General features: G+C 52.7%; 1 protein-coding gene across 1 annotated transcript in view; it reads left to right on the top strand.

The window, feature by feature from the left end:
* ABHD12 (abhydrolase domain containing 12, lysophospholipase) overlaps window positions 1-14,454 on the top strand; it is a 54,452-nt gene extending 39,998 nt beyond the window's left edge. The window contains exons 5-13 of the mRNA XM_068153602.1: window positions 1,789-1,819; window positions 3,391-3,436; window positions 4,960-5,089; window positions 7,382-7,419; window positions 7,601-7,680; window positions 8,731-8,813; window positions 10,501-10,579; window positions 11,918-12,045; window positions 12,492-14,454. Coding sequence (XP_068009703.1) covers window positions 1,789-1,819; window positions 3,391-3,436; window positions 4,960-5,089; window positions 7,382-7,419; window positions 7,601-7,680; window positions 8,731-8,813; window positions 10,501-10,579; window positions 11,918-12,045; window positions 12,492-12,531 — 655 coding nt within the window. The 3' untranslated portion in view covers window positions 12,532-14,454. The remainder of the gene's footprint in view (window positions 1-1,788; window positions 1,820-3,390; window positions 3,437-4,959; window positions 5,090-7,381; window positions 7,420-7,600; window positions 7,681-8,730; window positions 8,814-10,500; window positions 10,580-11,917; window positions 12,046-12,491) is intronic.
* Window positions 14,455-14,690: the final 236 nt, after the last annotated feature.

The following is a 14,690-nucleotide window of genomic DNA, read 5'->3' as shown; positions in this document are numbered from 1 at the left end:
AAAAAAATCCAGTTGTACCTTGAGGAAGGCATGGAAAGGCACCAGTGTGTGCATGTCAGGGGTCACTTTGCATAGAGTTGTAGAATAGAATGGTTTGGGTTAGAAGGGACTCTAAAGAGCACCTAGTTCCAACCCCCCTGCCATGGCAGGGACACCTTTCACTAGACCAGGTTGCTCTAGGCCCTATCCAACATGGCTATGAACAACTCCAGGGAGAAGGCATCCACAGCCTCCCTGGGCAACCTGTTCCAGTGCCTCACCACCCTCACTGGAAAGAGTTTCTTCTTAAAATCCAGTCTAAATCTCCCCTGTTCCAGCTTCAATCCATCCCCCCTCATCCTATCATTACAAGCCCTTGTGAAAAGTCCTTCCCCAGCTTTCTTGTAGGCTCTTCTCAATACTGCAAGGATACTATAAGGTCTCCCTAGAACCTTCTTGAGGCTGAACAGCCCCAACTCTCTCAGCCTGTCCCTCTGAACCCCCTACAGCAGTTCCATGCCCTTGTGTTTGGGGCACCAGAACTGGACACAGTACACCAGGTGGGGTCTCATGAGAGCAGAGCAGAGAGGCAGCATCACCTCCCTTGTCCTGCTGGTCACCCTGCTTTTGCTGCAGCCCTGCACACAGTTGCCTTCTGGACTGTCAGCTGGCTCATCTTGAACTTTCCATCATCAGACACCCCCAAGTCCTTCTCCTCAAAGACTGCAAGTCTCTCAAGCAAGTGTTCCTCTTCTTCAGACTTGTATGATTCAAACTGACTTACACTGAACCCTTGAGTTTTGCCCAGAGTGGTTTTGGCCTCCTTAGGTATTTTGTGGTACTGTTGGAGCTGACAGCTTTTGGCTGGCCAGATGCACATGTTCTTAAAGGAAGGTCTGGAACATGACATTTTGGCTTAGAGGCTGCACAAACCAGTCACAGGTTAAATGTTTTGGAGTTTTCATATGAGTGCAGGAGAGAATCTACTCTAACCTCAAAGGAAGTCTGAAGTCTGAGTGTGAATCAGCCACATCATGTTGTGGATGTATTGTAAAGCATCTAATGGCACATTCATTCTCCACTTCATTGTCCAGGTCTCACCTGACCCAAAAACTTTAAAGCAGATTCTTTCACTGGACATATTTGCAGTGTAGAACTCTGTTTGGTCTTCTGCATCTGTCCTTTCTGCCCCAGAGAGGCTGTGGAGTCTCCTTTTCTAGAGAGCTTCAAACCCTTCCTGGATGCATTTCTGTGTGACGTGCCCTAGGTGGTCCTGCTTTGCAGGGGGGGTGGACTTGGTGATCTCTGGAGGTCCTTTCCAACCCCTACCATTCTATGAGCCAGATGAGGAAAGCCAAGGTTTCATCTCCTTGGAATGACATGTTGAGTTCTGCTGAGAGCATCACACCTTGCAGACCAGGGGTTACTGGCTGGGCCAGCAGGGGTGGCAGGAGCAGAGTCTGCAAAGCCAACAAGGCCAGGCTGCTCTGGATAGCTGACAGGCTTTGGAAAAGGCAGATAGCAGGGTGAGTTGAAAAGGTTGTGTTTACCTGCTGTGAGAAGAGATTTCCAGGGAGAAGCTGACCTCAGAACTGTGTCCTGCATAGCCTTGCTGTCTCCTCGAAGCCAGTGACAAAACAGTTTGGGTGTTCCTGAAGTTTGGTGTGTTTGTGCTAAGCAGGAAGCTTGAGGCCATTGGGACACCCTGTTTCTGGAAGCTTAAATGTTCACATGTGGGGTTGCCTTTGGTTTGATTTGTTGTTTTCTGTTCCTTTTTCTTCTCTTCTCTGCATGAATCACTTTGGCCAGAGGAGGAGATCACCGTGTGGAGCTGTACAAGGTGAGTGGCTGCATGTCTTGCCCAGGCAGTTGCATGAACACAGCAGATGTGCACAGGCTTGAGGAGACCTTGTTACAGCCCAGGTCTCCTCTGAACAGGAGGCATGTTTGGGGAGAAAGGGGTCTGGAAGCTGTGAGCACACTTCCCCACGTTAAAAGATATCTGAGAGGTCTTCTGCTTGCTGTTGTTAACTGTCAGCTCCAAGCCAGCTAATAGCACAGGAATAGCACAGTTTGTAGGGGAAAAAGAAGGAAATTTGAATTGAATCCCAGCCATGATGATTCTCATAGACTAACTTAAGAGCTTTACTTCTTGGTATCAGCCTCTGTATACTCACCTTCACAGAACAGAGCAGAGTATTTGCAGTTGGAAGGGACCTACAATGATCATCTAAGCCAACTGCCTGATCACTTCAGGGCTGACAAAGTTCAAGCATTGCCCAAATGCCTCTTAAACACTGTGACAGGCCTGGGGCATCAACCACCTCTCTAGGAAGCCTGTTTCAGTGTTTGACCAGCCTCTCAACAAAGAAATGCTTCTTAATGCCCTAAGTCTCACCTGGTGCAGCTTTGAACCTTTCTCAAACATCACTGCATGCCATGGCAAATGGGTCAGCACCTTCCTCTCCATGGAAGGATACAACTGTTGACACTGGAAGAGGCTTTTGAGATCATCCATTCCAACAGCTCACCTAGAGCTGCCAATCCCACCTCTGCTAAGCTACTGCCACTAAGCCATGAGTTCACCCTCACAGTGAAAAACGTTTTCCTTGTGTTCACATGGCACCTCCTCTGCTCCAGCTTGCACCCACTGCCCCTTGTCATTGGACATCACTGAGCAGAGCCTGGCTGCATCCTCCTGACACTGCCCTTCACATCTTCACAAACAGGAATGAGGTCATCTCTCAGTCCCCTTTTCTCCAAGCTAAAGAGCCCCAGCTCCCTCAGCCCTTAATGTTCAGGATTCAGTATCACTAAGGTTGGAAGAGGCCTCAAAGATCATCGAGTCCAACCTGTCGCCACAGACCTCATGACCTCAGGCAGATGTTCCATTCCCTCTGTCATCTTTGTGGCTCTGTGCTGGACTCTTTCAAACAGTTCCTTGAGGTCCTTCTTGAGCTGAGAGGCCCAGAACTGGACACAGTATTCCAGCTGTGGCCTCACCAGGGCAATGCATGGTTTGGATGCATAAATTGATGCCTTCTAAACTTGAAACGGGCTCCTGTGTGCTGTGCTAACACTTGGCCAATACAATAACATCAATGATGCAGCTGTGCTGTTTCACTTGAAAACCTGAAAGTGTTTGCAGGGGCAAACAGTCACAGGATCTTTATCAATCTTAAGGGCAAAGCTGTTAAAGGAAGAATCAACACCTAGGATAGCCTGATAGGAAGCTCAGGAAAGAAATGGAGCAAACCCAGCAAGCTGAGGTGATTGGTGTTTGGAAAGCTCTGTGCCAGAAAGCTGTAAGTTGTCAGGCTGCTTAGCTGATAAATCCAATCCCTGCCCCAAGAGCAGGGCTGCTGTGCAAGTCTCTGTGATGGGTTCCTGCATTGTTTCTCTGCCCTCCAGGTTCTCAGCTCCCTTGGATACCATGTGGTCACCTTTGATTATCGAGGTATGTGAGCTGCTTTCCTTCTGAACTACTTTCAGATGGCTCTTTCTGTAGGAGCAACAAAGTTACTCTACTCTTCAGTCTCAGGAGGGCTGTTAGTAAACGCTTGTTTCCAGCTAATTAGATGTGGGTATTGCTTGTTGGGTTTTTTTTCCCTCATGGGTATCCAAAGAACATCCAAAAATTTCTTTCCAGTGCCCTCATGTAGCACTGCTTCCTGATGTGCAGCTCACAGAATGCCAGGTTGGAAGGGACCCCAAGGATCATCTGGTCCAGCCTTTCAAGGTGATAGTGGTAGCTGAGAGGAGCTGGCCCAGCATCCCCTCAAGCTGAGCCTTAACACAGAACAACGTAGGGGAATCCATCCCTCCCCTTGGGAGATGTTTGCAAGGCCTCACTGTTCTCATGGGGGAAAGTTTTCTTCTGGATTCCAACTGGAAGAACTTGTACCCTTTACTCCTGGTATTTTCCATGGGACTCTTTGTGTAAAGGGAGTCTCCACCCTCAGGAGCTCAGTGGACTCACACACAGGGTCGATTGCTTTGGAAGCTGAGGAGCAGAGGGCGGCCTGGGCACGTGTACTGCCACGGCATCCAGTTAAAGCATCCTCCAGCTGCACCTCTGCAGGCTGCTTTGGTCATTATCTGGCTGACTCTCCTGAGCTCAGACAGGGAACTGAACTTGCACTCCTTTATACAAGCTTGTGGGTGAGATAAGACAGAGTAAATGATTTGCTAACAATTAGTAGTGCCCTCAGCAAAAGCCAGGACTGCTTTGCAACTGTGCCAGCAGCAGCAGCCAAGCATCTGCTGCTCTCTCTCTTCTTTTTGTTGTTTGTTTTATCCCTTCTTAGCATTTAAGCAATTTGCTGCAGTGTGATGCCACTGGAGATACAGAAATTAATCTGTTGCATTTTGATCTAGGCAACATCTGGGAGAGTTTTAGTGGTAGGAGCCTGCCCTGATTTTCAGTCCTGCTGGCAGCTGTTTGTTAGGTATCAGAAGGGGTGGGGGATGCTTGCTGCTTAGCATAACATGTGTAGAGCTGCAGTGAGAGCCCAGACAATCAGGAGGGTGGAAAATTGCTGCAGGGTGTTGATTGAACATCAGGCTGATGTGCAGCAGCTTTGTGACACATGCTTGGGTTTCGGCCCTAAGCATCCAATGCTTTTGTTGTTAGAGACTCCACTTCCAAATCTGTATGCAGAAGCAGCTAAGGGTTGGGTGCCCTGCTGCTGCAGATAGACAGGGGCAAGGAACACAGTGTGTGTCTTGGGTTGAGTGGACAGAGCCTGGCAGTGTGGATGAGTTTGAGATCCAGCTCCTGTTGTGGATTAAATCCACAGAAGTTCTTTGGCAGCCAGGAGTGACCTTGTTTAGATGCCTGTCTCAGTGAGATCTTTCAGCCCCAGATGGCAGAGCTGCAGTGCCAGGTCCCTGTGCAGTGGAAGGTGGGCTGCATGGGAGGAGCTGGTTGGCTTTAGTGAGCAGTTTGTGTGATTCTGACAAGTGCTGTCTGTGTTTCAGGCTGGGGTGATTCAGTGGGTAGCCCGTCGGAGAGGGGCATGACCTACGACGCCCTGCACGTCTTCGACTGGATAAAAGCAAGAAGTGGAGACAACCCTGTCTACATCTGGGGACACTCCTTGGGCACAGGGCAAGTATCTCATCCTGGTGGCATTTGGCAGCTTCTGGAAAGCACTAAACACTGGAGGTGGGGAGATTCAGGCTAGATGTGAGGAGGAGGTTCTTCACCATGAGAGTGGTGAGGCCCTGGAATGGGTTGTCCAGGGAGGTGGTTGGGGCCCTGTCCCTGGGGGTGTTTAAGGCCAGGCTGGCTGAGGCTCTGGCCAGGCTGATCTAGTGTGGGGTGTCCCTGCCCATGGCAGGGGGGTTGGAACTAGATGATCCCTGTGGTCCCTTCCAACCCTGAATGATACTATGATACTAACCTTGGCTGTAGGTGCTGCTTGCTGTAGGCACCAAGCTGGTTTAGCTTGGAGTCTGTGGCGTCATTGCTGCTGAGTAGCTTCCACTTCACACTCCACAGAGCAAGAAAAGCTCCAGTGTGCAGGAACTGATCCTGAGATTGCATTGCCCAGAAGGTTACACTGAAACAAGGACAATTAGGACAATATAATGCAGATTGACTAAAGGCAGAGGAAGTGGAGCTGTGCTGCTCTGTTCCTGTGGTGAAGCTCAGAGTGTCTCAGACCAGCCACGTTCACTTACCCTTGCAAAAGGTTTTCCTCCTGTCCTGGCCAACAAGCCATGAGGAGCTGGTACTTGTGCAGACAGATGCCTGCATGACTACACTGCTGACTATCTGTGATGCTTACATGGTCATGCCTGGCACAGGGAAGTTCCAAGTTCCAGGTGTCCTTGCCTGCTCCTTATTTCCTTCCTTTCTTGCTTCTTTCCTCTCTGTTGCTGTCTGGAGGTGGGTTGTCCTCAGCACACAGGCATGTGCTCTTCCCCCCTTGATTTGTGGAGGAGCAGAAAGCATACACAAGAAGTCATAGAATCATAGAGTCATAGAACAGTCTGGGTTGGAAGGGACCTCAGGGATCATCTAGTTCCAACCCCCCTGCCATGGGCAGGGACACCTCACACCAGATCAGGTTGCTCACAGCCACATCCAGCCTGGCTGCAAACACCTCCAGGCATGAGGCTTCCACCACCTCCTTGGGCAGCCTGTGCCAGGGAAGCCCTTTTGAGCTGAGCTGTGTGCAGATTAAACTGAGACCATGGCAGCTTGCCTGGCTGTCCTACAAATGTGCTGCTGGGACAGGAAGGTGCCCTTTTGTTTCTGTGATGCTAAACATCCTGCTTTGAGAGAAGGCAAAGGCTTTTCCTTTAGCTCTTCTAGATTTTGCCTTGTGCAGGATCCTTTTCTGCATAACTGCTGGCAAAGTGAGTGGCCTGGGACTGTGGTGCAGTGACCAGAGCCAGGCTGCAGCTTGAGGGTTTGGAAATACCCCATGCTTGGATGGTTCAGCACCTTTGTGACACTCCATTCTCTTAGGGTGTTGCATGGGGGGAGACTTTGCTGCTTCCTGACCCAGTTGTGGAAGCTCCATGCAGTGTCACCATGGGACCTTGAGGATCAGATGCCTGGAACACAGCACCCCTCTGCTCATACCCTTGCATCCCCTCTTCCTTGGTCAGTCCTTGTAGTGTGAGGGCAACAGGTTGTGTCACACTGCTGCATGTGAGCTGGCAGCCTGAGAGCCACCTTGTTGGAGGCTCTTCCAAGTGGCTACATGCTGTGCTGCTTCCTCAGGATAGAATCATAGGATTGGTTGGGTTGGAAAAGACCTCTAAGATCGAGTCCAACCTTCTGCCTAACACCACCACAGCATTAAACTGTGGTACAAAGTGCCATGGCCACAGGTTTCTTGAACACCTCCAGGGATGGTGACTGCACCACCTCCCTGGACAGCCTCTTCCAGTGCCTGACCACTCCTGCAAGGAAGAAATTTTTCCTCATATCCAACCTAACCCTCCCCTGGCACGACTTCAGGCCATTTCCTCTCAACTATCACCTGATACTAGGGAGAAGAGAGCAACCCCACCTCACTCCAGCCTCCTTTTGGGGTGCTGTAGAGAGCAGTGAGGTCTCCCCTCAGCCTTTACTTCTCCAGACTGAACAACCCCAGTTCCCTCAGCTGGTCATCATAAGAGTTTTTCTCTAGACCCTTCAGCTTTGTTGCCTTTGTTGGACTTGTTCACTTCCCTAAGGGCAGGCACCTGCTGCCCTTGGGGACACTTTGGTATGGGGGCCCTGTGGGAACCCAAGTCCTTGTGGGCTGCTGCCCAGACCTCAGTCAGTGTGAGGGGTCAACATTGTGGCAACTGAGTTGTGCTTCTGTGCCATCTTCTGCAACTTAGAGCCTGGTGCTTTGCAGAGGGTCTGTGCCAGAGCAGATGTTTCTGTTCTTCTTTCCAGGGTGGCCACAAACCTGGTGAGACGCCTCTGCGAGAGGGGTGAGTCTGCTCCCCCCCCCCAGCCCAGCTCCTGCTGCTCTCCCAGACTCCCACTTACGGCTGGGGCTGTCACAAGGCTGTCCTGGGTGCACCACGGTGGCAGGGGCTCACTGAGAGCAGCACCTGACCTTGCTGGCCCTCTGCACCCCTGCCTCTCAGCAGGTTGCCTTTGGCTTTTCAGAGACGCCCCCGGATGCCTTGATCCTGGAATCTCCGTTCACCAACATCAGGGAGGAGGCACGAAGTCATCCCTTCTCTGTGGCAAGTACACTCTGGCTGTCACACCAGTGCCATGGCAGTGTGGGTTTGCTGAGAAATGAGCCTGCAGAAGTGCTGTAGCTGAGCTAACTGCATGGCTCCTGGGGCAGCAGTGGTACTTGAGGCAGCTCCTGGGAACACCAAAACAATGAGCAGCACCAGAGCCCTGGAAGCAGCCTGCTCGAAGACACTGACTGGGAGCAGCAAGGGCAGTAAGGCACTCACAGAATGGCTTGGGTTGGAAGGGACCCTAAAGATCATCTAGGTCCAACTCCCCTGCTATGGTCAGGCACACCTTCCACTAGAAAAGATTGCTCAAAGCCACATCCAGCCTGGCCTTGAACACCTCCAGGGAGGAGGCATCCACAGCCTCCCTGGACAACCTGTTCCAGTGCCTCACCACCCTCTCTGGAAAGAATTTCTTCCTAATATCCAGTCTGAATCTTCTTCCCTTCCTCAAACTTCAAGGGAGGGGAAGAAGACTGCTCTCAGCAGTGGGCAGCCTGCTCTCCTGCTGTAGCTTCTCTGCAGCAGGGGGGTGTTCTGTGGGCTGTAAGCAAAGTGATGGCAAAGCTGAGCTTGTCTTGGTCACTACCCTGTCTGCCTGCCTGGTTTCCTTGGTGAGGTCACTCTCTTGTGGCCAACTCTTCCATCTGGCATGGCTGCCAGCTGACTCTGAACTGAGGAGATCCCCAGCCCAAGTAGAATCACAGAATCAATAAGGTTGGAAAAGACCTCAGAGACCAGCAAGTCCCTGAGTGCTGGGTGCAGCTGGGCTGTGAGTTGCCCTTCCCTGACTGCTGTCAGCAGCAGCATGGTAAGTGGAGACTTGACCATACAAGCACCCAGAGTGCAGAGTGCCTGTTTCTGAGCAGGTTGAGTGGATGGGGCTGCAACAGGAGAGGGAGAACAATGCAGGTGGAAACCTTGCCCATCTGACTGCAGAGGGCACAGCCAGCAGGGTGTTACAGGGCTGGCAGCTGCCTGCCCCATGACTGCTGTTAGTGAACTGTCCTGCTGCTGCCTGCCACCAATGCCAGTTTGTCTCCTCAGATCTACAGATACTTCCCTGGCTTTGACTGGTTCTTCCTTGACCCCATCACCACAAGTGGGATTAAATTTGCAAATGATGAGAAGTGAGTTCCCTCTTGGCTGGGGTTTCAGCCATGGCTTGGCTTGGGTTGGCTTGGCTTGGGTTGGTTTGGCTTGGCTTGGCTTGGCTTGGGTTGGTTGCTTCAGGGCTTCATTTTTTGGTTGGCTTGCCTGAGGTTGACCTTCTCTGTTTGGGATTTATTTGCTTGCTTTGGGGGTTAATCATTTGTTTGGGATTAGTTTGGGGGCTTTTGTTTGGGGTTTTTTTTGTATGTTTGGAGGGTTTTGTTTGATTTTTTTTCCTTTTGGGGGTTGGATTTTTGTTGTTTGATGTTTTGGTTTGCAGGAGGGTTGGGAGGGTTTGGTTCATTGGGGTTGGTGGGGTTGGGAATTTGCTTTGTTGGTTTGGGCTGGGCTTTTTGGGGGGTTGTTGGTTGGGGTTTGGGTTGAGGGGGTGGTTTGTAGGTTGGTTGGCTGGGGTGGAGGTGTTGTTCTGGTTTGTGGAAACAGAGAGGGACCTGGGGGTGCTGATTGACAGCTGCCTAAACATGAGCCAGCAGTGTGCCCAGGTGGCCAAGAAGGCCAAGGGCATCCTGGCCTGCATCAAAAGTAGTGTGGCCAGCAGGAGCAGGGAAGTCATTGTGCCCTGTGCTCAGTGCTGGTTAGGCCACACCTTGAGTCCTGTGTCCAGTTCTGGACCCCTCAGTTTAAGAAGGACATTGAGAGACTTGAAGGTGTCCAGAGAAGGGCAACAAGGCTGAGGAGAGGCCTTGAGCACAGCCCTGTGAGGAGAGGCTGAGGGAGCTGGGGTTGCTTAGCCTGGAGAAGAGGAGGCTCAGGGGAGACCTCATTGCTCTCTACAACTACCTGAAAGGTGGTTGTAGCCAGGAAGGGGTTGGTCTCTTCCCTCAAGCAACCAGCACCCGAACAAGAGGACACAGTCTCAAGCTGTGCCAGGGGAAGTTTAGGCTGGAGGTGAGGAGAAAGTTCTTCCCAGAGAGAGTCAATCACCATTGGAATGTGCTGCCCAGGGAGGTGGTGGAGTCCCCATCCCTGGAGGTGTTCAAGAGGGGATTGGATGTGGCACTTGGTGCCATGGTCTTGTCATGAGGTCTGTGGTGACAGGTTGGACTTGATGATCTGTGAGGTCTCTTCCAGCCTTGGTGATTCTGTGATTATAGCTGCTGAGGGGATTTCAGTTGCTCTGGTAGCCCTGGGTGCAACACAGGCTTTGCACTGGGGAGCCCTTTCCTTTTCCATTATTCTTGACAAGGGCAGATAGAACAGAGAGAGCACAGAGCCCACTCAGGGCTGTGCTAATTTGGTCCATGTGATTTCTGCTGTTCAAGTGTAGGCTCCACATTTACTGGGAGCACTGGGACATGGAAGGGTTCTCTGCAGTGCATTTCTCTAAGCCACCCCTGTGTGCTGTACCATTGTCTGTTCTTCACTGGAGCCTTTCATTCAAGCCTTTGTGAGTTTGGTTTCCAGTACTGAAACCAAAGCAGGCCTTGGGGGGTGCTGCTTTTTAGTGGGGTGAGCAACCTTTCTCTGGTGGAAACAGAGGTAGCTTTCACACAGGATGCCTTTCAGTGGCACCTCTTCCACAGGTCAGGTTAACGGTGATTTGAAGGTCTGAACCGCAGGCAAAGACACATTGGTGTGGGGAATTCCTGGTGGTGGTGGGAGTGAGTGCTCTGAGCCTTCCTGACATGGTTGTCTCTCTTCCAGTGTGAAGTACATCTCCTGCTCCCTGCTCATCCTCCATGCTGAGGATGACCCAGTGGTACCGTTTCACCTCGGAAAGAAGGTACGGACGGGGGCCTGCGAACGCATCTGCCAGGGGGAGCTGGTGTGGGCAGGCTCACAGCCCAGCCAGGCAGAAAGGCAGCACTGGGAGAGTGTGTGCACAAACAGGCCAGGGGGACTAGAAGGGCTGTGGGATAGAATCACTTTGGTTGGAGAAGACCTTTCTGAGAGTCAGCCACTCCCTTAACTCTGCCAAGGCTGGGGCTAAACCATCTCCCTCAGCACCACATCTCTGCCTCTTGGAAACACCTCCAGGGCTGGGGATTCAGCCACCTCCCAGGGGAGCCTGTGCCAGTCTTGGAGAACCCTTTGCAGTGAAGAGAATTCTTCTGATATCCAACCTAAACCTCCCCTGGTCATTTGCTCTTGTCCTGTCACTTGTTACTAGGGAGAAGAGACTAATACCCACATGGCTCCAACCTCTTTGCAGGGAGCTGTAGAGAGCAAAAAGCTCTCCCCTCAATCCCTTCCTTGCTCCAGCCTGAGGGAAAGCATAAAGCAAACCACTCTGGACCAGTTTCCCCTCTTTTTTTTTTCCTATTACCAAGCAGATGAAGGGATCTTGAGGCAAAAAGGAAAATTACAGGGTATTAGAGCATCTGTTTTGCAAGGACTGCTGCAAGTTGACTGGCAAGTGCATTAGTAATTCTTGTGAGAGCTTTGGAAGGCAAAAGTCCTAAGGTGTGTCTTAGGTGGTGTTGGAGTTGATTCTGCCACTTTATTTTGCTCTGGTGAGACCTCACCTGGAGTACTGCATCCAGGTCTGGAGCCCTCAGCACAGGAGGGACATGGACCTGACAGAGAGGGTCCAGGGGGCCATGAAAATGATCAGGGGGTTGGAGCAGCTCTGCTATGAAGACAGGCTGAGGGAGCTGGGGTTGTTCAGCCTGGAGAAGAGGAAGCTCTGGGGAGACCTAATAACAACCTTCCCCAGGGTGGGCTGCAAGGCTGGAGACAGACTGTGTACAAAGGCCTGCAGTGATAGGATGAGGGCAAAGGGTTTCAAACCAGAGAAGGGGAGATTTAGATTGGATCTTGGGAACAAGTTTTGCACCATGAGGGTAGTGGAACACTGGAACAGTTTGCCCAGGGAGGTGGCTGGGGCCCCATCCTTGAGGCTTGACAGGGCTCTGGGCAGCCTGATGTAGTTGAGGACAGCCCTGCTTACTGCAGAGGGGGCTGGCCTGGGTGACCCTGGGAGGTTCCTCCCAGCCCAGACCATTCTGTGATTCCAATGAAGCAGAGCTGATCAGGCCAGGGCCCATAACCCAGCCTGACTGGGCAGAGGTAGCTGCTTTGGAGTGCTGCATGTCCCTCACCTGCCTCCCTCTGACCCCAGCTTTACAACATCGCTGCGACATCCCGGAGCTTCCGAGACTACAAGGTGCAGTTCGTGCCGTTCCACACAGACCTGGGCTACCTGCACAAGTACATCTACAGGAGTCCAGAGCTACCTCGAATACTGCGGTAACAGCGCAGCTCCCGGGGGCTCCTCTGCCTCTGGGGAGGAGGGGGGGCGTGGGGGCACACTCTGACACCTGCCTGGGAGCAAGAGAAGTGTCTCACCAGGCAGATCTTTGGCAAACCCCTTTGGTCTCCAGAGTGGGCGAGATGCTCGGGCTGGCTTAGCGCGGCCGGCACTCTCGACGTCCCTGCTAACGGCTTTCGGGAAGGGGAGCCACAGACGGCTGGGAGCATTCCCCCGTAGCTCATCTCTGCTGTGAGCTGGAGGCTCTGGAGGAGCTGCTTGCAGAGCAGTTACTTCTGCCTGCCTCTTCTGGTGCGAGGCTCTGCTGGGCAAGGGCAAAGCTGGGTGCCGCTGCGGCAGCTGGAGGGCTGCGCGGCGCCGGGGGAGGGCTGGAGCAGGCGGCAGGGCGGAGCCCGGAGTCACTCTCTGCCCTTTCCTCCCCTAGGGAATTCCTGGGAAAGTCTGAACACGAGCATCAGCACTGAAGCCTGGCTGCTTGGCAGCACAGAGGTTTCTCCTTCCTTTCCTTCCTCTCTCTCCCTCTGCTCCTCCCCCCTCCCCCCTGTGGGTCAGTCTGCCATTCTTCCGCCCCTGGCACCGAAGGAGGTCAGGGATTCCCGCGCCGCTCCTGCTGTGTACCCGTGGCAACTCCAGCTCCCGGCCTCAGCGCCTGCGAGGGTAGAAGAAAGAAGTCGTTGGCTGCTTCTTGGTTTGGCTTTTTTTGCCTGACATGGGTGAAGGGATGAGGACAGCCCAGGAGCTAGCACCAAACCCTGCAAGCACAACAGAGCCTGGACAATCCAGCGTGGTGCCCCTGGGGGCAGACGCTCCGAGGCCCTGACCGAGGGTGGCTCTTTCACTTCTAAAGCGCTGCTGCTGTTGGGGTTTCTGGATCGTGTAGAGACTCACTGCTAGGTGAATGGCTTTGGCCCTGTCTCCAGTACCACAGCTCTTGGGTTTGAGGTGGTCTCTTTCTAGGAAACCAATGTCTTTGTCTTTCCCTTTTTTTGCCTTTGGCTAACTGGGAGATCCAGGCAGGGAGAGCTGTTTTTATTCAGCCTCTCTCTGCCACACTGTGGTGCAAGTGTTGAGCTAATTACAGTCATCTGGAAATAAAACTGAAGATTTGCTTCCCCTCCCCTCCCCCCTTTAATTTATTCTTCCCTTTCAGCCCTCACTTTGATGGAAAAGGTTGGTGCCCTCTTATCTTTTCCCCTCTGCACATCGTTTCTTGCTCCCTGTGGATCTCCTGCCCTTCCTCACATGCACTTCTTATTAGGACTGGAGTGATTTGAAGTAGAGGAGTTGCAAATTTGGGAGTTTAAGCCAGCAAGTGTGCTGTTACTTTTGGTTTGAGCTGCCTCTTCCATCAACACAGGCCCAGGATGGGGGGAGGGATGTCTTCCATTCTCCCCCTACACACTCAGACAGACCTGTGCTTCCTTTTGGGTGGGAGGGACAAGCTTTCCCTTGGGTTTTTTTGTTCCCTCCACTAGTTTTACTCTGGTTAGGTTTTCCTCTCCCTGGAGGGCTACACTGTTCCTCTGCAGTTAAAAGCAGGCAGTGGTATGCAGTTCTTGGTGCAAAAAAATAGATGGGGGAGGGACATCCCAGACTTCCCTTCTGTGCTCTGTGCCTCCCAGGTGCAGTAGCACTTCTCAGCCCATCTCACAGCCACGGGTGGAGCACGCTGCCCAGGAGGCTGAGGTGGAGAGGAGGAGATGGACATCTGGGGATGGCCTTGCCCTGCCTGGGGCTAGCACAGGGGCTGGCTGTGCCTCCGTGGGGGTCCTGTGCCGACTCTGTGGTGTCTGGCTGCCCCCTGGCAGTCTGTACAGACACTACCAGGTGCTGTAGGTGTAGTCAGTAGTCCTGAGAGTGACTTGTGCTGCCTGAAGGATCTGTCCAGGGCTGTGCAGCGTAGCATCCACCGCTCAGCATGCGTCCGAGTTCGTGCAGGCTCCTCCTGGCTGCAGAGCAGACTGCAGCTGTCTTGTACCCAGATCCTTCTGCTGTAGCCTGGTCGTCCCCTGAGGTTTCTGACCCAAGATACTCACAAGCTAACTGTGCCACTTCAGTTATGTTTGATGCATTTGTATTTATTGCACTGACAGAAGAGAAACACTTCTCCACTTGGCTCTGGAGAGCAACCTGCACATTCCAGCCACCACTGCTGCTTGCTGCTGGCAGCTGGCTTGGGGGCAAGGCCAGAGCCAGGGGCTGGCTTGCTGCCTGCCTGCCTCCTGCAGGACAGAGCTGAGGCTCCAGCACATCAACCAGACCCAGCTGGTCTTGTTGAGCCCAACAACTCCATTCCCATTAGGCCAGTGATTCGCTCAGAAATGTAAACCCAACTGTTTATCATCTTCAAGTGGTGTAGTTTTAATAAAGGCATTGACTGCTCATCACTTCAGCTTCAGCTCTTTTACCTGGCACTCAGGTTGGGTAGGGCAGCTGGGGGTGTGGTGAGCTGCAGTAGGGTTGTGCATCAGAGAGAAACTCGCAGGGGGGACAGGGGAAGTCTTTGTGGCTGCTCTCAGCGCTGGATGAGCAGCTCCCCGGGAGCCCAGCAGGTCTGTACCTGTCGCCTGGCTGCAGCTGAGGCTCCACTTCCCTTCCTGGGGCTGGGAGCTGTGGCACGGGA

This window comes from Melanerpes formicivorus, unplaced genomic scaffold, assembly GCF_026170545.1.
Source record: "Melanerpes formicivorus ecotype bairdi unplaced genomic scaffold, bMelFor1.0.p_v2 SCAF_26, whole genome shotgun sequence".
Taxonomy (NCBI): domain Eukaryota; kingdom Metazoa; phylum Chordata; class Aves; order Piciformes; family Picidae; genus Melanerpes; species Melanerpes formicivorus.
This window is presented reverse-complemented; position numbering and strand designations above follow the sequence as displayed.